Source organism: Ceratotherium simum, chromosome 4 (assembly GCF_057802395.1).
Source record: "Ceratotherium simum simum isolate JZ-2026a chromosome 4, ASM5780239v1, whole genome shotgun sequence".
NCBI classification, from domain to species: domain Eukaryota; kingdom Metazoa; phylum Chordata; class Mammalia; order Perissodactyla; family Rhinocerotidae; genus Ceratotherium; species Ceratotherium simum.
The window spans coordinates 37,831,233-37,857,794 of record NC_141903.1 but is presented as its reverse complement, the minus strand read 5'-3'; the positions used below and the strand labels follow the sequence as shown (position 1 = coordinate 37,857,794).

Sequence of the window (26,562 nt, the reverse complement as noted above, 5' to 3'; positions counted from 1 at the left end):
ATGTCAGAGTAAGTACAGAATATGTATGTGAATGTGCATCTGTTGCATATGAATATAGGAGGAATTCCACTTAAAAAATAACCAAACCTAAAACTTCCCAGACAAATTTTGAAGTGGCTATTTGCTTTATTTCTTCTGGACAATTTAAGTGTTGAGTAACAGCCCAATGATTATCCAACTGAGACAAAGGAAATTTAAAGTGAAACTATTAGGATCCATAATCCACTAATAATTGTTCAAAAAGAAAAAAAACTGAAATTATTACGCAAATCAAGAGAAAAATAAGGATTATAGGTAAAAAATGTGATACATTCAAATGTGTACAGTAAGGCATTTCTATCCAAGTTGCCTCTAATCTTTCTTTCACTGGATTGTGTTTGTTTTTGTTTCCCCCACAGGATAAAGAAGAAAACCACTAGAGTTTCTCTGACCATCAGTTCCCCAGTTAACGAAACCTCCAACATCAGATCAAGTTATTCTACCTTAGTTCAACCATTGTGTATTGACCCCCATAGGGTAAGATCAGTTTTATGCCTTCTGAGGGGTCCCGGTAATGGAGACACAGGCCCAGAGAAGAAGGAATCAATGCAACTTTCTTGAAAAGTCTATGTGAGGAGAGCCTCCAGCTGCATGACCTCAGAAAGAACAAGAATGAAATCCATGGGTCTCAGAAATAACTTCATGGTAGTTCTATGGGTTGGCCATTTGTCTGTGTGCCAGACCACAAGGGACAGTTGGTGTCTAGGAGCTCAGACCCATAACAAGGGTATCCCAACTACCCAAGAAATGAATTCCCCTTTAATTAAAAAAAAAGGGGAGATGCTTTTTCAAAAACCTAAAAGATCCAACAAGAGCAACTGTACGGAAGAGAAAAAAATCTAGTCAGTAAAATTTAGAAGTTATTTAAATCTTTAATGCACAGTCTCTAAATAATTGGCAATACTCATTTCTCAAGTGTAACTGCCCAGTGTTGTAGTTCACCATCTCAGCTGATGGAATGTGGAAGGTAAGAGAAAAAAGGGTGGCAGTGGAGCAGACGTCCAAAATGACATTAAAATTAAAAGCATCATCCTTTTCAAAAAGGAAACTTAGGGTGTGGTTGGTAGCAGCTAAAACTGATCCAGTTAGTTCATAGCCACCATGCACCTAGATTTTAGGGCCGTGACAATATGGATGATAATGTCTCTTCTATTTCTTAATCAGATGCAGAGTCCCTGTAGCAGCCTGTCAGGATCCACATGTATTGCAGCCCCTGTGTTTACCAAGGTAACGTACCCATACTGCATGATGGAGTCTGAATGTTATAGATAAATTGTAGACATTATCCAAGGGGTAAGAAGAAGGAAAGAGGAAACTAGAAAGGATCTCTGAGATTATTATTATCTTATATACGAGAAAACTGAGGCCCCAAAAGGGTAAAATTATTGTTCAATGTCACAGAGCAACTCATGGTTTATCCTGTGCTCTTTAGCCTTTTGCTCTGTGTCAATCTTCCAGCTCTGGAGGACAATGTTTAGACTGTCCTCTCCAGGCAGACTACCCTCTGCCTGACCTCAAGTTTCATCAGATTCTCCTAACTAGCTACAAGAAGCCTTTCTGAAGAAGTCAATGAGCAAAGCAATATCTATTTCCTGCTTGGGTCACAGTCAGACATCAGGATAGAGAAGGCTCCTCTATCATTCACTGGAAATAGCAGGATTCAATCACCAAGGTCAAACCAAACTAACGCTGAAGCCTTCTCTGGGATCTCTGTCCCCCAGTTTCTAAACCTGACAGAACTGGAACCACTGCCCATTGCTAGTTCAAGGTATGAGAAGCAGGGCAGGGACTTAATCCGTACCAGATACAGGATGCAAGACATAGGAAACAATGTCATTAAGAGTAAGGAACGCTACTATTGATTCTGGAAGCTTGTTTTCAGCAGACATTATCAGGCACATATATCTGTTATTTTCACAGATCTCCTCTCCTGCTGCATTCCTTCCCTGTGATATGCAGCCCTGGCCTCAAGGGCTGGACTGCTGGTCATTATGTCTCAACTAGGTCTCACGTGATAGAAGAATCTCAGACACTCCCTCCCTGGTCTCAGGGCCAAGTTATAATCTGAAATGTAATTCTAGATTCTAGAGGACCCGGGGGCGGGGGAGGGGTCAGAATTTAAGGGGGAAATTTACCACAATTGCCACCCATTCATTTACGCATTTTGAGACTAAACTAGCTACTGTTAACAAACATTTTTTATATATCAATATAACTCTTTATTCTTTAAAGAAAGTTTTCAGATTATTTATCTGAAACAAGCCTTGAAACCTCAAAGTAGGCTGAGCATTTTGCTAGCCCTATTTCACAGATAAAGAACCCGAGTTCCATAGACGTTAAGAGTCTTTTCCATGTCCTATGATCAGCTTCAACCAGCTAGGAACAGCACTGCGATTTTGGCCCAAGTCCTCTAAGTCATGATTCAGAGCCCTTAACAAATTACAATATGCCCATGCTACTGTGACCAATAATAAAGACTAAATCTGTGACTAGGTATGTACTCAACAAAATAATCTAATACAACAAAGTGAAGACTTTTCAACTCACCTGTTTTCTATTTTGAAAAATGGCTCTTGGGGAAGTGAACAACAACTTTCTCATTAAACACAACTCTGTGAAGTTAAGATAAAAATAACTTAACACCTGGCTGTAGAGCACACTATAAAGCACAAAAGAAGGCCCAGCAGCTCCTTGTTTTGATTAAGGTACAGTCCGTTATCAATAATTATGATAAAAAAGCCTGCACACTTACTGCAATTGGCATCCCAAATCATTGTACGGTGAAACAGTTTCTTCCATTCTGTGAATTCTCTGTTTGTTCTTCAGCATCTTCAAGACATCTCTACAACCAGAGGTCAATTTGTCGTGTTTGAATGCCGAGTCCAGGCCACAGCCACAGTTCAAGTTCACTGGTACAGAGAGAAAGAGCAGATAGCAGACTCAGATGACTTCCGGATTCTGAGGAAAAGTATCATGATTAGCTTTTCAATTTGTTTTTTATGCCAATTAACCTTGAAATCTAATTCATGTTTTAAAGTTTAATAGCTGATTTGTTACAGGCTCAGTGATTTCTATTGTTAAACAATTGTCATTTCAAATCCAAACAATTCCTAAAAAAACAAAAAAAAAAAACAAAAAAGCAAAGATAGCTATTTTGTTTTGATGAAACAATAGTTTTAATAGCTGTCTATTTTCATAATGGTTTATTTTCATAAATTAATCTTAACTATCGCCCTAATGAGTTATTGGCATACAAACAAGAAAAAACGTGAAAATAGACATATTTTTGAAAGAGTAAAACAAATGAAAACTGATGCATAACTTTCTAAATATTGAATTGATTTACGGAAGTGTAACAGGTATGATGATCTACCTCATGCTAAACATAGTGTATACTTTATAAACAATTTCTCATTTAATTCTCACATCAACATTTTGGGGTATGTTTTACTACCTCTATTTTATAAGCAAGAAAACTGAAATCAGAAATGCTAAATGCCTTGCCCAAGGTCACAAAGCTAGTACATGCTGCAGCCACAGTTCAAGCCCAAGATAGTTCTTCCACCAAGAATATACGTTTATTTAAATATTAATTCAAAACAACTGAACATTTGCACATCACATTTAGGAAGAAACATCTCTATTACACAATATGGTGTTTCTTTTCAAAATAACATTTACTGCATTTTCTGAAACTAAAGTAATACAAATTTATTATAATAAATCTAGAAAATATATAATAACATGAAGAAGAAATTTAAAATTATTCATAGTCTCACCACCCAGAGAAAACTATTATTAACTTTTTGTGTTTTTTCTACAGTAATACTACAGTATTTTTATAATGTAAAATTCAACTTCATTTGAATTAGAGAGACTAAAAGAAAAGAATTTTCTCAGGAGAAAGGGGCCACCTCAGGATTAGTGTTTCAGCAATGGTTCACATTCAGAGAAGAAATATTTGCTGGTCTTAACTTCATGTTAGAGATGAAGGACTAAAGGGCCAGGGAAGTAAAGTAATTTTCACAAAGTCACAGAGCAATTTAGTAGTACAACAACACGACTAAAATACAGTTCCTCTAGCACCCTGCCAAGTGTTCATTCCATTATGCACCTTTCCTGAGTTTCTACAGAATTTATGATATGACTCCAGATTATAGTCAACCTTGTATTTGCTTCAAGTTTTTCTCACATACATATGGCCTCTTCTCCCAACTAAATTAATTGTTATTATTTAAATTCTCTCTCTACTCTCTTGTTTTATTTTTCAGAAGCTTGTTTATCATCCATTCCTGGTAAGCACAATTTTTCAACATCTTGATAATAAATGATTAAATCAAAATTAGCATCAAAAGACTTTGTCTCCTAAATCACTTTTGCCTTCATGAGCAGTTCTAAGGCTAACCTATGCCAATTCTTGACCTGACACAACAGAAAAAGCAAGATAACAGGTTTATCAGTGTATTTATTCATCTATTCATTCACTCAACATATACTTACTGAGGACAGATTATGGCCAGGTTCCCTTCTTGGCACTGAGGAGGTCCCTGCCCTCATAGAGCATGCATTCTTCCTCTATTTTCACTTGGCATAGTATTTGTGACTTATGAACTATACACAGAGGCGGTAAAGAGGTATCCTGACATCAAACATCCAAACTGTTGACTGTTCAAGAAGTAGATGTGGTGCCCATCACACAACGGCCATCACTGTACTAACATTAGGTCTAATTACCAGGCAATGATAATTTTTAGGTCTGTTCAGAAAATCCTTCTATAGGACCTTTATGCTAAGCACTAAACCTACAGAAATCTAAAAGTCAAGGAATAAAGTCTAATCCCTGCCTTCAAGGAACTCACAGTCTAGTAGAGAAAACAGATGTGTCTGAGAGGCAGGTGACAGGGACTATGCTGGGATCGTTTTAGGTTTTATTTTTAAGATTATCTTCATGAGCCCACTCAAAGACAAAAAATCTAATCAGATGGATTTTTTTTTTAATCTCAGGAATACTCTATTTATTCCTAGTACCTACTCTCCCTGACATCCTCCCACACTCTCTGTTTGTTAATTTTGGGCATCCAAATACTTGAGTCAAGTTGAATCTCTTCCCTTTCCAGAGGAAGTCTGTACCTTGATTATCACAGAAGCATTTCCTAAAGACTCTGGGGAATTTAGGTGCACTGCAGAAAATGAGGCTGGGACTGCAGTCTCCACAGCAAGACTCTTTGTTTCCCCAGGTAATTACTCTTCAGGATCTCCCTGCTCCAATTCAATGCTGAGCCAAAAGGAAGATTCTGTTTCCATGTGAACTGATGACTAATTATATTTTTCAGAAGGAAAAGAAGTGGAGAAATCAGGGAGTTCTCCAAAGTTACCCATGAGGAAATTTTTTCCAAAACTGGCTTCCTTTCCTTGGAGAAGTGACAGCTACACAAAGGACAAAAGTCCAGACAATACCCCAATAAACCTTCTGCCAACCAATCCTGAATCAGCCAGTCACACCGAACGTGAGATCCAGGTTCCAAAGGAGGATGTCTACACCTTCAGTGAAAATTCCTCTGGGCTACAACCACAATGGTAAGGGCAGACAGACCTAACATTCTCCCATTCAACAAACATTCTTGGTTCTGTAGATAGAACAGTGAACACGACAAAGCTCCTACCCTCAGAGAGCTTGCATTCTGAGATGAGTCACTTTAACTCTGTCATTTCCCCTTTGCCCTCCATCATGCATTTCACCATGGCTGAAATAATAAGTCATGTGCCTAGACCCACATTTAAGGGTTTGTTACAGAGACTTACTAAAAAAAAAAAAAAAAATCAACAATGCTGAAATGGCACAAGTTTTTAAAGAAGTGGAATCTTTTTCCAAAATAGAATTCAGGGTCCTATCTCAATATATATATACAAAACATTTTGTGATACAGGTTTCTTCATGGTTGGTCTTAGAATACAGACAGAATTGTCCTTGCATTTAGAGGACAAATATAAAAATGGAAAGATAATACAGTAAGTGAATTTGTCAACCAGGCTATGTTTAAAAGAACACAATCCACCACCATACCCATCCCCCAAACACAAACCTCAAACCAAAATATTGATTAAAGAACAACCTAAAACTGATACTTAAAAGTCATATAAGGGCCTGGCCCCGTGGCGTAGTGGTTAAGTGCACGCGCTCCGCTGCTGGCGGCCCAGGTTTGGATCCCTGGCACACACCGACACACAGCTTGTCAGGCCGTGCTGTGGTGGTGTCCCATATAAAGTAGAGGAGGATGGGCACGGATGTTAGCTCAGGGCCAGTCCTCCTCAGCAAAAAGAGGAGGATTGGCATTTATGTTAGCTCAGGGCTGATCTTCTTCACACACACAAAAAAAAAAGTCATTTAAAATTTTTTGTGTTAATCTCTAACATAGTCCCCTAAATATTGTACCAGCCTAAAGTTACCTTTAGGTTAAATTTAGGTTTAACACCTTTAATAAAACGTAATAAATCAGTATTCTTGACCACTTATCAAGTACAACTAAATGTAGCCTCTGTTAATTACAAAATAAAGATATTAGAATCTCTTTTAAGAAGAGATTTCTGAAGCAGTGTTGGGTCTATTAAGTGAGAGAAATATATCACGTTAGAGATGGAAGGAATCAGAGGTCATCTACGTAAAGTTCCTCATTCTGCAAACAACTAAAATTGTAGACGATTGGCTCATATTGTTGAGGGCTGGTTCCTCATGCTTCCATGAGCTTGGCATAGGTACTTCTCCAAGTGTTTCTTGCAATGAAGACAGTGAGGGAAAGAGTTTGGACTTGGAGACTAACAGATGTATGTGAAGTACACAGCAGGAATTCAATTAATAGTAGCTATTACTTCACTGGATTGTTTTTTTATCAGGATAAGTATACCCCCAGTAAGAGCCTATGACTAATTTCTCAGTTGGTCTCCAGGAACCTCTTTAGCTTCTGGGAGCTCTAATTGCTGGGCAGTAGCTACCCCTAAAAATAACGATTCTTCATGGGGTCCAGGAAGAATGGTTGTGTGGGACAACAGATAAGATTGCAATTTATTCAACAAACATTTACATATTAAGCACATTCTGTGTGTTTGTCAGTTTCTGTGCTAGACTTGCCTTGGGAAGATGGCTAATACTGATATCTAAAACTTTTCTCCATGAGTACCTGTGTTTAGCAGTGAGCCTTTAGGACTTAAAAAGACCTTGAATTTATAATATAGTATCTTTCATAGGAGATTACTATCTTTTTCATTAATAAAATCATCTGTGGGGAAAATTATTGGGTAATACTACTATAAGCTACATTGTCCTAGGCAAGAAAAATAAGTAATAAACAGTCCTTCCCCCAGAAAAAAAATTTAACATTGTTGAGGAGACGTATTATGCCATATAATAGTTTGTTGTATGATTTCCTATTTCATTCCAGTCTCTCAGTAACCCTCTGATTCAGGTTGGTAAAACAGATACTATCTTTGTTTTTCAGTTAATTATTACAGCACAGAGAGTGTAAGCAATTTGCCTAAGGCTACACAACAAGTATGTGGTACAGTGGGCATTTACACTCAGGTCTCCAAAATAGATAATAAAAAAGTTAATGTGTCCAGAAAGTTGTAGAACATTAATCAAATAAATGTTATAATTTTTTCTGTTTGGCTCCCAACCCAGTGGTGTGCCCATTATTATTCCGTTATCTGAGAAGAATTTAAGATTGAGTCAAGTGCTAGAATGGATATTTCAAGTTACAAATGCTACAGTGGGATTCCCTTTCGCTATATGTCTATACAGAACTTCAGTAATCACAGTGAATTATGCATAACTTAAAAATAAATAAAACATTCTTCACTCTTCAGTTCTTTCATCCTCAATGTGACATGTTCCTTCTCAGTTGATATAGCAGAAATTAGCTTCATCACACACATCTGACCTCTGACTTTAGAAGAAGCTCACAGCACAATTTTTACAATAATATAAATACTTTACATTTTAAAAAACAACAAGGGCTATATATGAAGAAGAAATAAATGAGAGACAGTTAAATAGCTACCCTTCCACTGATGGTGGGACAAGAAGGAATTCCCTTAACATGCAGCAGAAAATGTTTCAGTAAGATAGCAGGAAATTACCTATACTTTGTGAGGCATTACAATGATTTACCAGAGGTCCTTACTGATAATTTAGAGAATGGAAAAAGTTATCTTTGGGGGCAGGTTGGAATGTGGTTCACCCACCTGACATCTTAATGATTCCTTCAGTTTTAGGATGATTTTTCTCAAATTAGCAATTAAACCATTCAAACAGCCATATTTGTGAGGAAACATAAAAAACACCATTCAAAAAAGCAAACCAAACATTAAAAAGTAGAAAAATAGATTCATAATAGATTATTAAATACAGACCCTTAACTTCTGTTTTTTTTTTTTTTTCGAGGAAGATTGGCCTTGTGCTAACATCTATTGCCAATCTTCCTCTTTTTTACTTTTTTCTCCCCAAAGCCCCAGTTCATAGTTGTGTAGCATAGTTGTAGAGTTGTAGCTCTTCTATATGGGATGCTGCCTCATCATGGCTTGATGAGTGATGAGTAGGTGCATGCCCAGGATCCAAACCAGCACACCCCAGGCCACCAAAGCAGAATGTGCAAACTTAACCACTATGCCACTGGGCCAGCCCCTAGACCCTTAACTTCTGATAATGGTGTCATAAAAGAGGACCTACTTACCTTTCCTAAATCATCTCTTGATCCCTTTATTGTAGCAAGAACCTTAGCCTAGATGTACCATGGAGCTACCACACTGTAACCCATGTTACGTCTTACAAAGGCCTAGGGAGAAGAAGAGGCAATGGCTAAAGGATAAAGAGTAAATGAAACTAACGTTCTTCCTCAACTATGGGATGGTTAGAACCTGCCATAGGCAAAACTGAGGATTTAACAGTTTGTCCTGGGCATCTTCCCTACTTGGCTGGCAGGATATATCTCAAACTTTTAGGTACTGAGACACTTCAATTCTAGGATCTCCTCTTCCTTGCTCTAATCAAACCCTGTTCTCGGGACAAACCATATATCAGTCACATATACCACATTTAAAGTGCTTAGAATAGTGCCTTACTCACAGTAAATGCTATACGTGCTGGCTATTCTTATTATTTGTATTATGTCACTTGCATTTACATTTTAAGTCTCTCTAATCTGGATTGAAAGGCTTTGTCCTTATTAATGGAATCTGAAATATCAGTGAGCAGATGTGGAGAAATATTTTGGGACATTCCTGAAATAAGACTGTGTAGGCAAACACCTACTCATCAAGTCTAGTATGCTTTTTCTACTAAATAATGGCTGCATGCCCAGGCGGTGATTATCAAACTTTCTCTGAACCCCAAAGGAAGGTACAACTACATGGTCAGCTGTGAAGAATTTTATATGGCTCATATGTACTCAAATATCTATTTGTTGGACCCTAATGTACATTGTAATTAAATCAAGACTGGAGTATCCCTCAGGGAGGGGAATAAATATGCTTTAAACAATTTAACCATACCAAAACTGAAGCCACTAAATGGGGATAATTCCACTCTATTGGCCTGATCCTCATGCCACCTACTCCTCTCCACCACCTCTTTTGATGATTTGAAGGTTTCTTCCTCTGTGTTGATTTACACTCCTGCATAAAAATGGAAACCTAAACGCCAAGATGGTCTCCTTGGTGAAAACAGAAAGAAAACTGTGTAACTGTTAGGAGTAAGGGAGATGAAGGAAAGAGAGTTGACAGTACAGAGCCCTACTTGTATAGATTGCTTATTTGTTTGATAGTTTCTTAAGTGTTTCAAAACTCTTTTAGAATAAAAGTACAAGGTCAAGGAGGCACATGCCATACAGATTCAGAAAACTTCCTTAAAAAAAGTCATGTTTTTCTACCTCCCCATCTTCCCAGTAACAGTTACCATCAGCCTGCTCTCCTGCCTCTGCCCAGACCACACCCCCTCTCTTGAAACAAACTGCTTGAACCCTGCTCCACCCTCACTCCCATTTGGAGAAAGAAAAAAAAAAGCCTTCACATGAACCACTATCCAATACAAATCAATTTGGAGCCTATCCATCACCAGTCTTATTTCTGGAGAAGTCTTACTAGATAGAACGCCAGCCCTAGAACACTATTTCCCTTTTAGTCTTTCTTTCTTCAGCAGGGAAAATTCAAAGCCCCCACAAAACTGAGTTTTCTTTATACTTTTTCCCATTTCCCAATTCATTGTTCTTCCCCTACATGAGCTTGCTAAAGCTCATAGTCAAAATTCGTATCTAAAATAAAGAGGCCTGCAAGAGAAGCTCATGTAATACCACTCCTTAAATATCACTAAGACATCTGAGATATTGTTTAGATTGTGGACTCTTACTTTGACATGCCAGCATAGGTAGATGAGCAGGCAAGCACATCAGATGTCACTGTTTGGCAGCTGATAAAAGTCAGCTGTGCTATATTACTAAGCACAGAGCCACTAGATTAGTCCGTGAGGGAAGGGGATGCCTCTTCCTTCTCTTCAATAGTGGGTTAAACCCAACTGGCACCCTCTGGAACTACGGGTAAGTCCCTTCTTTATTCCTGCTACAGTTTGGGGTTTTGTTTTTGGTTTTTTTTGCCCAAATCAGAGAAGTGTGTACAAAGGTGATCTTCAGATAAAAAGTTTGAAAGCCACAACATATTATGCAAAGATTTGAAGAGAAAGTGACTTATTCATTCCACTGAAACTGGAAGGCATTATAGAAAGGGTAAAAGGAAAGACAGTTGTGTGTCATTATTTTTAAATCATCATTTTTCCTTGAAGATGGACACTTGATCTTACTGTAATTGTGGTAATGTCCTACAGCTTCAAAATATCCTTAAACAGTTTTTATGCAAGTCTGTGCTATATTAGAGATAGAAAAAATTTTTAAGATATTTAAAATAGGAGACTGAAAAGTATTTTACTTATAAGATCTTTGAAATTTATTTAATATTACTTGGAATAAAATGATACTGTTATGTAATAGAATCTATTATAGAATTGAATTGTTGAACAGTAACTACAAACATGAAGAAAACCCTTTCAGAGTTACCTGTATCAACATCTGTATAAAATTTTGTGGAGACATGAATAAAACAAAACTTTTGAAAGAACATATTTTTAATTGAGCTTTAAAAAATAACAGTAATTGTTAACTATGTAAGCCAATACCAAAATGTACAAGATAGCTAACATTCTAAAAATATATGTAAAGAAAAATAGGGAACTTTTGGGAAAATATCCACTGGCTGTTATAGTTTATTCCTTGCTATTTGAAATGAATCTGAATAATATGCCTGCCCAGAAAGAAATTTAGGAACCAAACTCTGGATTTCTGGATTTGATTCTGCAGTGGAATGAACAAACCCGTAACTACAAGACTACTTGCCTTGAAGGAGAGTCTTTTTTTGAGAAAATCTAATTAAAACCTCCTTCAGGATGTTTTCTCCAAACAATTTAAAGGCTTAATATAGTTAACTACTAAAATACATTCTAATTGAAAGTACTTGTGTTTATAAACTTGAAATTAAGGAATATATTACTTTTTAAGTGTTCTTTTTCAATAGAATCTTTCTCTTGACTGTTTAGTTGTATTTTTGTTCTTTCCTAAAACTTCTAGTTTTAATTTAACTCTAAACTACATGCACAACCTTAGGTTGAAGTTGTTTGGTCTGGAAAATTTTCATTAAAAATGATACTTTGTTCAAGACAGGAAATTAAATAATTATAAGACTTTGTTTCAATGATGACAAACAATTTGGTTACTTTTATCAGTTAAAAGTCTCATTCATCCTTATCTCAGTGTTGGTTTCTACTATGTGAAACAAACTAAATGTATTTTGAATAAAGATGAAATCAACACTACAACAATTTGTGGGGCTAGTCTTTGTACGTAATGTCTATATATAGTCCTGCTTAGATTTACCATACTCTTGGAAGAAATCAGAGGCAAATAAAATCCTTCAAGGTTGATTTTAGTAGCAAATGATTCATCTAAGGAAAAATGGGAATCTACTGCAGGAAATCAGGAGCACCAATGCAGAGCTAAGTAAGAAAAATAGCACTCACCTTTTCTTGGTAAGGTACAGGCTAGCTTCATAGTTGCCTTACTACCTTCTGTACATCCTGTTTGCCGTTGCAAAAGAAAAAGTAAGAGAAGAGCTAAAACAATTTTAAAATTAGTCTAAATATATATTAAAAAGGTAAAAATAATAAAAATTAAAACTAAATAATTAAAAGAACATCAAGACCAATAACTAGATAGTATAATCTAAAAATAACAGAAAAAATTTACAAATGGCTCTGGAATGCAGTCAGTAACATACATTACGTACACACAAAGAGACACACACACATCATACCCTCCTTAATTACCATCTAGTTTGGTACTATGGTCAATTTGGAATCAAGGGGAGAAAAAGAGGCAGTGAATTTTAAGGTAAAAAAAAATCCACTCAAAGTTGACAACAGTGAATTATGGATGTTCACTCTACTTCGTGAAATTGTGAACGGGTGAAAGAGTAAATATGAACATTAAAGTAAGGTTCTTTACAAAAGAAGCATATTGCTCCCCTTGATTTACCTAGACGTCATTCATCACAGACCACCAGGACGTGAATTAACTGGTGTATCAAAAGAGCTGTTCATCGGTTTTGATGAGCAATGGGAAGAATTTGGACTGAATGAAAGCTGACGTGTTATATATTTAACTGTCAATATTTTTAAAGCGTTAAATCTCTGTGGTTAATGAAACTGTAGCCTCTGGGCAAAAGTTAATCATGAGACCATAAAATTCTCACATTGAGCAACATCATAGAATTTCTTTTCATCAATAACCACTTGGCAAACTCAAACTTTGTGCTCCTACATCTTGAAGCCCCTGGGCATGCTTTAAGAATCACCCAGAGGCAAAAAAAACACTAATGAATACTTTTTTCATATTCTTAGGGGAAAAGTCATTTGTGCAAAGACAGAAATAAAGGAAAGGGAAGTCTATACGCCAGGAAAGTTCCACCTTCAGGTGACCTTGAAAGCACATAAGATCAAAAAAAAGTACACATGCTCCTAAAGATGTTAAACAAAGAGTACTGCTTTTTACACAAATATTGTAACTGAATCATTTTCTCCTTTTGAAGGAACAATATTCTTCAAGAGAAGGCCACTCCATCAAACCCAGGAGCACAGTATTCCCAGGATCTCAACAAGGAGGGGCAGACCAAGGTTGCTTCCGATTCCTTGCAACCTTCTGTAATTCCAGGCTTGCAGCCCCAAATTCAGGACCCCACCCCTCCAGGAGCAAATCATTATAGTAATAAATTGCCTTCCTCTTCTGTATACCAGCTAAGCATGTTTAATTACGAACGTCCAAAGCACTTCATCCAACCCCAAAACCCATGTGGCTCCAGACTGCAGCCTCCTGGACCGGAAACCTCCAGCTACTCTAGCCAGACCAAACAGTCTTCCATTATCATCCAGCCCCGCCACTGCACAGAGCAAAGATTTTCTGCCTCCTCAACAGTGAGCTCTCACATCACCATGTCCTCCTCTGCTTTCCCTACTTCTTCGCAGCAGCTTGCTGGCTCCAATCCAGGCCAAAGGGTTACAGCCACCTATAACCAGTCCCCAGCCAGCTTCCTCAGCTCCATATTACCATCACAGCCTGATTACAGTAGCAGTAAAATCTCTTCCACTGTGGACTCCAAGTAAGTGAGTTTTTAAAAAATATATATGGATATATACTGCATATACAGTGAGCTTGTATCTGAGGAGTGTGGGAGGTATGCTGTAGTTCATTCTTCACTATCTAAAAAGGCAACGTAAGCTCAAGGTCTTATTCCGTAACTCTCCTAGAACACTTTGAACCAGGGTACTGGCAGTAAGAGGTCATCTGACCCATTCTCCAGTGTCCAGGCTGAGCTGGACCCAAATCACCTATTATGCGAGACAATTACTTACCTATTATATTCCATCTGGAAAAAAAGATTTCTAACATACCCAAGAATAATGAACTATTCCCCCAGTTCTAAGTTCCTCATGCTGTAAATTTAATTGCTCTGGTTCTGGGCTCAGTTGAGATGAAGAACACCTGTCTGCTCTTCTTCAGCTAGGATTTCCTCTCACATATGTAGAGGCTATTAAGTTTCTCCTCAGTCTTAGCCTTTTCTTCCTATCCATTTTCCCCTCTGATCCTGAATATCCACTTCGCTAAAAAGAAAATCTGGGATTCAGACACTAAAGTTTTTGAATTTTCCCTACTATGACCAGAAGAAGATTTGAATAGATAAAGGCTATGACTGTAAGGTTTCCTTGGGTAATTAAAATCACACCTTGTTCAAATTGGTTGGGCTGATGGAAATACAGGGAAGAATACCGGCAGCCTTATGCAAGCATGTACTATTTCCACAGCCCTAAAACTGTCCTAGGAGAACCTGATATGAAGAAGGACATAGTGGTTGTGCTTTTTTTAACACATGAACTGAATACTTTGTCCTTATGCAAACTTAGGGCTATCGGTTTTCCTATTCCTTGGCTGGCTAGAACATCAGAGAATTAAATCAGAGGCATCTGAAAAATTGTCTGATGGAATATGTTTTGTTTGTTGCAGTCTTATCAACAGATTTGCTGAAATTCTTGTTAATTTCTCTCAGTCTTCTCTAGAGGCTAGTTTTTCTAGAGACTCATATTGTTGGTGACAACTCGGGAAACCTACTCGAACTGACTACAGCCATTCGACTTGCAAAGAAACCTTTTCAATATTTTTAAAACTAAAAACCAGGAAAGCCAAAAACATTTGTCAGAATCCTATAGATACTAGGTTGAACCATTTGAAATGGCTGATAGTCAATTATTTTTGACCTACAAAAATAGCATCCTCATAGGTTTGACCTATTTTTAAAAGATGCCTTCAAGAATTAAGAGCTCTCTCTTTCTCTTCCCTTCCAAATTCCCATTATACTCATTATCACACATTATAGATTTTTCTTGGTTACATTTTACCCAGATGATCTTTTTCCATTTAGCTTTCAATTATTTCTAAATTTTCTATATGAGCATTTTTAAATCTAAAATAACCTTTTCTGACTATAATATTTTCCTTAGTAAAATCTTTCAATCTTATTCCAAATTCCTGCCCAGAAAAGAAAGCCATCGAATAAATACTACTGAGCCTCAACCACGTACCTAGCTCTGTGCACAGAATTGGGAAAAGAGGAAGAAAGGCAAAAATGGAGAGGATAAGAAATAAAGGATAGGAGGTCCCCAAACTAGAGATCAAAGATCTAGCTTTAGCTGTTCCATTTTCAGCAACCATAGATAACTCTTTTAATCTTCCCAAAGCCACTTGATACTCATTCAGTGTCCAACTGCACAGGGTGGAAAGCTCTGGCCCTTTGAACATTTGTGCACAACTCCCTCATTGTTATGATGGGCTTAAGTTTGCCCTGTCTTCTAAAATAATCCCTTGAATTCTGACCTAGAGAAGTTTGAAAGCTTTATTTAGCTTTTCATCAGTAGGAAACCCTGAAGCAAATGTTTTATTCAGTTGATCAAACCATAGACTGGAAATTGAGGAGAACTCTTTAATTCTAATTATTCTTTTCAAAAAGCTTGCTGTGTAACATTCAGCAAGTTTATCTTACCTGCTCAGTGATTCAGTTTTATGATCTGTAACAAAATTAAGGATTTGGGTGATTTTTTTTTTTTTTTTTTGTGAGGAGGACCAGCCCTGAGCTAACATCCAATGCCAATCCTCCCCTTTTTTTTTGCTGAGGAAGACTGGCCCTGGGCTAACATCCATGCCCATCTTCCTCTACTTTATATGGGACGCCGCCACAGCATGGCTTAACAAGCGGTGCGTCGGTGCGCACCCGGGATCCGAACCGGCGAACCCTGGGCCGCCGCAGCGGAACGTGCGCACTTAACCGCTTGCGCCACCAGGCTGGCCCCAGGATTTGGGTGATTAATGATAGGAAAAGAAGACTTATAAAGCAGTGTGCAAGTATAATATCAGTTTATAAATATGAGCACTATCAAGTCCTAGCACTTAAGCCATCTAAACTGGCAATGATGGGGATATTCAATGAATAAAGTGACTGAAGTTACATATACATCAGTGATTCCCAGGCTTCGTTTTGATAATCCTTCAGGATTTCTCAGATATATTACATTGTATTATGACAGTCTGAAAACAGAATTATTTAATGCTAATTCACTTTAACAAACATGTGTGACTTTTATAAAAATGGTAGGCTAGCAGTAAAAAAAAATTAGGTTATTATAACTTCACAGTTAGAGAAATAGGAGATCTATAAGACCAAAGGAATTTTACCACTTTGACATGAGAATACAATCTTATAACAAAAGGAAAAAAAAAAAACCTCACTATTTAAACACTTGGTGTGGCTATTTACTTAACTAGCAAATCAGACTTTAGTTGAGAATTAATATAAACAACCCTGAAGCTCTGAAATGTAAGGAGGGGAAATGTGCATCATCAACATTCAATACAGAGCATCTTGAATATGTACAGTGGAAAATATCCATTCATTCAACTGACAGTGAGTATCACCTATAACCAGGCTTTGTGTTAGTGGATATAAATGCTACATTGGTGAGTAATAAGACATTTTTTCTTCAGTATATTTACAATCTAGAGATTACTAACCAAGTCCCCAAAGCCTGCAAAAATTAAAACTCTAGCTCCACTCAGAGGAGACACATTTCCACTTAGCTTACAAGTTCTTTTAATGATCCTTGAGAATATTTGAACAGCAACACGTCAGAGAACAGACTAAGGTTGCCTCATTTGGATTACTGGAGAACGTTTATTACGATAGTGGTAAAATATTCACTGAGGCCAGTTTTCCCACATTAAATAATATAAGCTAGCACCTGCAGCTTTATTCATAATGAATGAATTTATTCATAAATGAATAAAGTAGGTGAAATCTGAACAAAGCACTGCGAAAAGTGTGAGCTGTCTACAGATCTAACAATAGAAGACTCCCTAAATACCACCCCTGCCCTCTATCAAAATCAACAGGGGAACTCCAGGAGGAGAAGAACATCCTAGAAGAAAATTTAGGATTGAAACTTGAAATAAGGATTAAACCAAACTCTTCAACTGCTATTCAAATTTGCTTTTTTTCAAACCCCCTTTTTTTCAGTTTACATTTCTTTCTCCTTCCTCCTCTAATCATCCCTTTCTTTCTCTAAAAATCACTTTAGCAATGTTGAAGAAACTGTCATTACTGTAGAAGCTATTTCTTACATAGTGCCATACTTGGATTTTCTAGAATATGAAATTAATAGGAATTGGAAATTAATAGGAAAGCCAGAGACTATGTAAAATGTAGACTTTATTCAAAGCAATAGAATATTCACTAAATACCACTGGTTATGCTGGTAAATGTTTAACAATCAGCTCTGGAGGAAGGAGCCATGATTAGTGGTATCGACCAATTTCCCTGGTGTAGATACACTTACCACCACCAATTTCAAACTATTAACATGAGATCACAGGGAGCAGAGAAAAGATGCTAAAAATCAGCTCTCTTGAGCCCACATGAGTCAGCTCTAGCACACCGCTGCTTAATATCCACTCATAAATCAAACATTAAATTCAATTGTAAGATTGGAAGAGCTCTCAAGCTGCCAGTAACTCTACTTACTCTCACTTCTTTAGGGACTATCTTCAAGGAAGGACATCCTCCTTATGTCTAATCTGAACTATTCCTCTCGCCACTTAATTTTCATTTGCCAATAAAAAAGAAGCTAGTAATCATTATTATAAAATCCTTCTTGACTATTATTAGGGCAATTGGTGTTTTTAATAACACTAATAGTATTAAGTGGTAAATTCAACCTATCTAAAGGTGACTGACAAAATGAGGCCAATTCTATTTCAGATACCACATCTTTAAGATCTTTTTTTTCAATATTTTTTCTTTTTAAAGCTATCAACAACCCTCAGTTGGCCAACCTGTAAATGCTAAGCCATCCCAACCTGTAAATACTAAGCCCACACCAAGGACTCCTGACCATGAAATCCAAGGATCAAAAGAAGCTCTGATTCAAGATTTGGAGAGAAAGCTAAAATGCAAAGATAGCCTTCTTCATAACGGAAATCAAGTGAGCAAGGTTTCTACTTTGTACAAAAAGCCAATTAAACTATAAAATCTAATCTCATAAAAAAAGTTCTTTCTGTTTCACAATCAGTAAGGGATAGGATTATCTAAAAAGAGGGGAATATTTGGGTCCTATTCCATTATTTCTCTGCATGAAATCACCTCTTGCTTTTCAGTAGTAAAAGAATGAAGCAAATGAAAAATCAATCTGAATGATTTAATGAAAATTTTCTGTTTTAAGCATTACCCTCTTGTAAAATATGCCTGATGACCAAATAACTAATAGGAAATACTGTCAACCTGACTTCTTCGTGTACTTTGGTATATATTATTGATGGATAAATAGCCATAATTCTTATTATGTAATTCTTACTGTGCACATTGTATTAGTCACTTATCTTTGAAACAGTACTATATGCTTTTAATCCAAATTTAACATACCAGTTGCACTGCTTTCAACCAGAAGTTAGTAAGTCAAATATTCACTGTTCATTTAATAAAAATTATTTCTGAATATGAGGACATGCAGTACTATATTCGAAGACAGAGCCAATGGGAACTTACAGAATAAGGAGGAAATGAAAAACTTTCCTTTACTCCTTGGAAAGAACCTTATTTAAGGGTGATTATGCCTGCCTTTCCTAGGAGCAAAAAGAAAACAGAAATGAATATTACAGATGAGAGAAGTGGCACTAGAATGTAAGGAAAATGCTGTAAATGAAATAAAATGCTTTTTCAAAACAGAGTATCTATTTACAATTCAATAGACAGAACTATACATCTTTGGTATAATTCTTGGTGGTTTTAAGGTAAAGCTATACAAACAACTCCTATTAAATCTCATTACAATCTCCTTAATGACTTCTTTCTTTAAAGCGGTTAACATATGAGGAGAAGATGGCTCGTAGATTGCTAGGACCACAGAATGCAGCTGCTGTGTTTCAAGCTCAAAATGACAGTGAGGCACAAAATTCACCACAGGTAAATTAAAATAATCTTTATCTAACTGGAGCACTTTTTAAATGATTTTTAAATGTCTGCTTTTCTAAATGCTTATAAACAGCATTTGAAGCAAAAGTCAATCACTTCCATGCTCCGTCGGCCATGATGAACCACAATATATATATATAATTTTAAATTTTACCCCATTTTCTGATGGTTCTAATATCTGCATATGAAATGTTACAAAGTCAAAACACCAGAAGGTTAATGGTGTCACTTTTCAACTGGACAATTAGGGGGTCACTTAGACCTAGGACTCTTTCTACAATGCCTACATGGACAGAGAATTTATAAGTTGTAAATCTTTAACAAGACAGAAGTTAAAACTAAACCAAAATAATTACAATCTTTTTTCACAAGCTGTTTATCATTTCAATGTTTTAAAATATACTCGTGGTACTAATGAGCCATCCAATTTCTTTTGTCATGTTCTTGTATTCAAAAATGCTTCTTAATAAAAACAAAACAAAACAAGCAAACAACAACAACAAAACCCTCATGAGTAATGGCTCCGAGACTAACAAAAGCATCCTTTCCACAGGGATTAACTTTATGGAGGGTAAAAAGTAAAGATCCCACAGGCTTGTGCCAGACCAACTTCATTTTAAAAAGTAAACCTAACCCTGAAGAGAAATGTACAGTTGGAGAGGCAGATTGAACTGTTATTGCTCTTTCTGTCTTCCTTCCATAGTTACTTCTCATTCCCTCCCACAAAGTCCACAAGAAACTGAGAGCCAAAGGGAGAAAACTGGGCACTCAAGAATTCCAAGCTTCTAAGTATAGAAAGCTGAAAACAAGATTTTTGTTTCGGTTAAATGCGACTAGACCTACTAAGGGATGGAGCAGGGTCTAACAGAGCAAGTAACTAGAAACTGAAAACAGAAATTAAATCTCTTTTTGGCAACTGCACAGTTCACACATTCATTCGTTCAACTAATTTATATGGAGCACCTACTGTGTGCTGGGCTCTGGACTTGGTACAGGAGATTACAGCAAGAATAGGCCACAAATCTATTTTTATTAGTAGAAATAACTCAAAACAACGTTATATTGATGATGGTTTATCTTATAAATTCACAGTATATGATTTCGAGGGCAAGGATGTATTGTTTTTCTCATTCATTCTTTAAAAACTTTAAAATGAAGGTCACGGTACCAGGAAAAGAGATAGCAGCAAAACATATCATTATGAAATCAGAAAAAAAAAATCTTACATTTTTTTGTATACTTCAAATATTCTACTTAAATAATACAAAATGTCATCAAACTATGTATAATGGAAATATCATATCTGTGAATATGAATATATATACGAATATATATATACGAATCATATATATATTCATATATACATATATATATATGAAACCACTATAGGAAAAAGTCAAAAACTTCATTTGGGTATTTTGAGTTTAACTGGATTATTTTTATTTTTTACCAAAAAGTTAGTTGATTTGTTTGGTCACTGAATTGTTTTGACATTTTGCTTAGAGAACCCTAAAGCTAGCCAAAAATTGTTACAGAGTTGTAGAATTTTGTTTTAAAATGACAAAATACATTAAATATATTCATTCCAAAATAAAGTATTTGTACTGATTTGCTGTGTTGCTATACACATGTTTTTCAGATATGTGGGGTAGTGACTATATTTTCCACTCCTTTGTATCTTCCACTAAGCCAAGCACAGTGAAATACACAAAATAGGCACTAAATATTTCATCAATTAATTCTATGATAATTTTAATCAATTCCTGATTTTATTCTCAAATAGAAATAATTTTCTGGTGCTTAGATATAACTCCTAAAAGATGTTTGCTTAAATTAAATATACTCTTATTAAGCAGGAAGTAATTAATGTTGTTTTTCAAAGCCTTTTCCTGGTGTGCATCAGGATTTTGTGCCACGAGCTAAAAAGAGAAGTATTTTCCCGTCTAACATGTGTTTACTGCTGTTGGTGCCACTTTTGAGCAGTAGGCATAATACCCTCTATCTACTGCCAACACAAGTGACTTCATGTCTATTCCTGTTTTACTAAAGGACAATCTGTACTATGTGCTCCCATTTCAAATACACAAGGGGGACACCTCATCCTTTGTTGTAAAATAGTCACCTGAAAAATGAACCACCATCAATCCAAAGTCTACTTAATTTTCATAAATCATACCTGTTGAATAGTCTTATTAATTCTGGGGATTTCTTGCTGGAGTATTAGAAGGTTAGTGCACTATATTTTAAGTTCTTAAAAGCTAAATATACAGAACTAACCATGACTGTACAAATACAGACAACATAGAAATGTTCTTTTCAACTACAACTACTTAAGTCTGCTTCATTTCAAGCTAACAATTGCATGTTAACATTATCATTTTGTTTTAAATTCAAGCAGCACAATTCAGAACATGCACGACTGCAAGGTCCTACGTCACAAGTGAGGTAAACATTTTTTAATTTTAAAGACATATATTTTGCTACCTAGAATGTTTTCAGCTTAAAAGTGTACTATTTCTAAAGCCCTCAAGCCTCCCACATACCTTTTATAAAAAACAATGTGAATTTTCTAATGTCCGAGACGATGATTAAAATTTTTATCTGCTAATTATCAGAACTATCTCAGAGGAAGTTTTTAAAATGTTTTGGTCAAATAAGCCAGGACCATGTTTCCATGTTAAACAACTTTCTCATGACAATCGAAACCCAATTCCAACTATACAATCTTTGCACATGATAAGAATCGTCCATGGGGTACTCTGCATTTTAATCAGTTTCTTCACCAATTCATTGCACTGTAAAAAGGAAACAAAGATGTATAATTTGTGCCAGATGTTTCTAAATTGCTACCATTTCTAATATTTCAAATATACCACAACTAAACATAGCCTCTCTGCATTGTTACTCCATTATCAGATCAAACAGACTCTGGGGCTTCAAATTTGATGGCTAAATCTATATCTGTGTGAAAGGAAGAGCAATGACAATTTTTCTGCATTGTGATTATTAAAATTGTTTTGTAGAAGCAGATCATCTTCAAGAGGAGGTGTGAATGATGAGGACGCGATCCAGGAGAAATTTTACCCGCCTCGTTTCATTCACGTGCCAGAAAACATGTCAATTGAAGAAGGAAGATTCTGCAGAATGGACTTCAAAGTAAGAGAAGAGTTCAAAAATATTGGAGGAAAATTAACAACGGGAATACTAAGTTTTGAAAAATGTCGTCTTCCTCTTCATAGCTTGCTGCACAGCTTGAGAAGCAGTATGTATAGGGGATAAGAACATAAATTCTGGAGCCAAGCTTACTGGATTTGAATCCTGGCTCTGCCACTTTCCAGCTGTGTAGCCTCAGACAAGTCACTTATCCTGTGCCTTTGTTACATCTGTAAAATGGGAATAACAAATGTACCTACCTCATAAAGTTGTTTGAGGATTAACTGAGTAATTACGTATAAGGTACTCACAATAGTGCCTACTACCTAACACATACTCTATAAGTGAAGCTATTATAATAGGATTTCTAAAGTAGAATGCCTCTTTAATTCTTCTCCAATAAGAAATTCAAGCAACCCTGCTTTCTCTTGCCCTAGAAGAGTGCTTCAGGCTAGAATAACTTTTTAGAAAGGCCTACATTTTTATTACCATCATTTTGGAGAACTTTTTCTTATAAAATGTTTTCCCAGATTCCTTATGAATGAAAGTCAGTGTATGGATTTAATAGCTAAGGCTTATATAAAAACACTTAAACTGCCATTTATACCCCAGAACTACAGCTCAAGAACACTGTTTCGGAAAGGTTATTCATTAGATCAGCAAGCCTCACATATATGTGCCTCTGGAACTTCATCTGCAGTCACCATTAGCCAGAAGAGCCATATGACTTCCATATTCCTTGTGGAGACCAATATAACATAAATCAATGTTCTAAATATTAATTATATATAAAAATATTAATTATATAAGTAATTAACAGACCTTAAAGAGCCTGAGGTTGCATATGAAAGAGCTAGATGTGGTTTGAGATAGTCTGAAAATATTATATTAATTTCAAGGGTTTTAATTTCAGGGGTTTATTTAATTTCGAGGGTTTTAGTAAAAAGTATTGAAAGCAAATATCTTTTTTAAGCTCTTGCTTTGCATTTTCAATCACAAACACACTCACATACAGGAATTGTTAAAATTCATAAATGGACAAATGGGTTCCAGTGATGCTATTATTTAAAATTCTGGGGCCGGCCCGGTGGCTTAGCGGTTAAGTGCACGTGCTCCGCTGCTGGCGGCCCGGGTTCGGATCCCGGGCGTGCACCGATGCACCGCTTCTCCGGCCATGCTGAGGCCGCGTCCCACATACAGCAACTAGAAGGATGTGCAGCTATGACATACAACTATCTGCTGGGGCTTTGGGGGAAAAAATAAATAAATAAAATCTTTAAAATTCTGTCATCTCCTTGTGTTTCCATTTCTAGGTGAGCGGACTGCCAGCTCCTGATGTGTCATGGTATCTAAACGGAAGACCAGTTCAATCAGATGATTTTCACAAAATGATAGTGTCTGAGAAGGGTTTTCATTCACTCATCTTTGAAGTGGTCAGAGCTTCAGATGCAGGAGCTTATGCATGTGTTGCCAAGAATAGAGCAGGAGAAGCCACCTTTACTGTGCAGCTGGATGTCCTGGGTAAGCATTCAAAGAGATCCTGGGGAGTTCCTTAAAATCATGCATTAATAAAGAAAGTGTTAAAAAAGAAAACCCCAGAGGACTTCATATTTAAGGTTAACGTCTACACTATACAACCCACTAGAACGCCAATTTTTATCAAAAAGCCATGGTGGGAGGTGGGGGGACGGTGTTGTTGAGGGAAACTCAGTGAAACTAGAATGACAGATCTACCATCAAAGCTTTTCTGGAAAGGGAATAAAGAAATGGTACAATTTCAGACAGACCAAATAAGGCAGTATAAGCATTTCTAGATGTAACTAAAGCGTCTTAAAATGAACAATTCTAATCATTTTCTCTGGTCTACAGTCTAAAATAATCAACCTGACTCATATTTTTACAGAATTGTCATAATCATGCATTGTTTAAAACTGAAGAGTAAACGTCAACTTTTAGCCTTACACTTTGTTCTCTTTACTAGGAAACTAGTCTCTAATTATGACAACAAAAATATGCCTACTTGCTTTAGAAAACAGGTATGGCAAAACTCAGGTCTCAAATTTGTCTCTAGTAAGGCGGTTCTCATAAAACTCATGTCCTGTTTTAAAAATACTACAATTTAACTGCATTAAATACATCACATTTGCAATGGTTTAAGCCACGGTATATTGCATAAGAAATACTGTGCTATAATTCACTGTTTATTATATAAAAGCTTGATCAAGTTAAAGGATGGACAATTTTCTTGAGTTTGTATTCTACCCAGATCAATGAAAAATCTTTAAGATTATTCTACGATATAATAAAGGGCCTCAGTCTAAGGGAAAAACTAGTGATCTGGAAATTAAAAAAAAAAAATTCAAGTGATTAAGCTTTGGGCAAATCCTTTTTGTGCCATTAGCTCCAGAAATACTATAATGTTAGAGCTGAAAGAGACATTGGCAGGCATCTGTCCAATCTCCTCATTTCTCCTTCAGAAAAGCTAGGGTTATAGTATTACAGTATCATTTCCCCTTTTCCCTCAGGTATTTGAAGAAAAATAAAGACATAATAATTACTGACATTTATATATTATTTTAAGTTTACAAAGTACTTCTTCATTCATTATCTCTATTGATCCTCACAATAATTTTGTGTGGTAGGCAAAGCAGTAACTATTGCTTGCGTATTATTTTACAATAGGTAAAACTGAGCCTCAGAGAAACTAAATAAATTTTTTCCCATTTGGCATGGCTGATGGGGCAAATAGAGAATTTGAAACCAAGTTGTCTGGTACTCTTTCCACCACTCATGCTGCCTCCCTATAGATGAGATGACAAATGAGAATATGACTTAAATTCTTTGAATAAAATATGATTATAAATTCAATGCATCATTACATTACTGTTTTAGAACTCTAAATGGTATAATAATACAATAATATTGTATATTATTTTAACTAAAGCTAAAATATAAAGCTTCCAATCCTGTTGTTAGTACTTTTAAAAACTTTTATATCAACATACAAATTTCATAGTACTTTGGTTTGACTTAATCTTTTTTATAATATTTCAAATACTTGAATTTTTTTATTAATATGTAGCAAAAGAACATAGAAGAGCACCAATGTTTATCTACAAACCACAGAGCAAAAAAGTTTTTGAGGGAGACTCAGTGAAGCTAGAATGCCAAATCTCAGCTATACCTCCACCAAAGCTTTTCTGGAAAAGAAATAATGAAATGGTACATTTCAACACTGATCGAATAAGGTAGGATAAGTATTTCTAGATTTAACCATAGTTTACTTGGGTGAATCCAGTTATACTTTGAAATGCATTATAAATGGCATGCATTTGTGATCTCAATTTGTCTAGTTTTTTAAACATATATAGACATATAATAAACCTCATTAAGCCAGATTCCACTAATCAGAAATTTATGGCATAAAGTAGGGTAAGATTTACCTTTTTACTAACAATAAAGAAAGATGGCTCAAGGAAATAGATGATACAAACAAGATTGGGGGGGATGTTTAATTCAAGAAAACCAACAGCTATTTGGCAATGACTAGACACAGCCTCAGAATTTCCAAATGCTTCTTTTTTTCTTATTAGTCTGACTGTGTATGTTAGAGGGATCATAAATAAACTTTCACAGGAAAATTAATTCCTATACTTTAATTTTTTAACTGTTTCTTTTCAGCTTATATCATGATAACTCTGGAAGAGTTACCTTACTGATAAAAGATGTAAACAAGAAAGATGCTGGGTGGTACACTGTGTCTGCAGTAAATGAAGCTGGAGTAACCTCATGTAACACGAGATTAGATGTTACAGGTATGTCACATTGTTATCAAGTGTTATGTCAAGTGTTATAAAAAACTTAACCAGGAAGATTTAATAAGAAACACAAATCCCAGCACAGTATAAAATCTGAGAAATTTTCCCCATACATAATCAGTTTTGATTTTTTTTCTTTTCCTGTCTGATAATGAATATCTAGTGCAACCCTTTTGTTTACAACAGGATTTCTTAATTAACTTTTATTTGATCTATTTCAGCCCGTCCAAACCAAACTCTTCCAGCTCCTAAGCAGTTACGTGTTCGACCAACTTTCAGCAAATATTTAGCACTTAATGGGAAAGGTTTGAATGTGAAACAAGCTTTTAATCCTGAAGGAGAATTTCAGCGTCTGGCAGCTCAATCTGGACTCTATGAAAGTGAAGAACTTTAA

The 26,562-nt window shown here is 36.0% G+C and overlaps 1 protein-coding gene across 2 annotated transcripts; it reads left to right on the top strand.

Annotated features, from left to right (window-relative positions):
* On the top strand, positions 1-26,562 carry MYOT (myotilin). 2 transcript variants are annotated; one of them, XM_087429755.1, is made up of 16 exons: positions 1-8; positions 399-516; positions 1,204-1,266; positions 2,866-3,007; positions 4,311-4,334; positions 5,157-5,276; positions 5,373-5,616; positions 13,219-13,785; positions 18,037-18,211; positions 19,084-19,188; positions 21,593-21,642; positions 22,221-22,353; positions 23,664-23,871; positions 25,433-25,598; positions 26,032-26,165; positions 26,390-26,562. In XM_087429755.1, exons 1-16 carry the CDS (start codon positions 1-3, stop codon positions 26,560-26,562), a joined length of 2,430 nt encoding a protein of 809 aa, XP_087285881.1. The 2 variants fall into 2 exon arrangements, with proteins under 2 accessions (XP_087285881.1, XP_004420213.1); XM_004420156.3 differs by lacking the exons at positions 1-8; positions 399-516; positions 1,204-1,266; ... (2 more) ...; positions 5,157-5,276; positions 5,373-5,616 and having other exon boundaries at positions 13,430-13,785; positions 21,596-21,642.

Bases quoted from the DNA above. Each gene is read 5' to 3' on its own strand.
- MYOT (XM_087429755.1), top strand. The intron at 1,267-2,865 runs GTAACGTACCCA...TTTGTTCTTCAG, and splicing joins CAGCCCCTGTGTTTACCAAG to CATCTTCAAGACATCTCTAC. The intron at 22,354-23,663 runs GTAAGAGAAGAG...TTCCATTTCTAG, and splicing joins TCTGCAGAATGGACTTCAAA to GTGAGCGGACTGCCAGCTCC.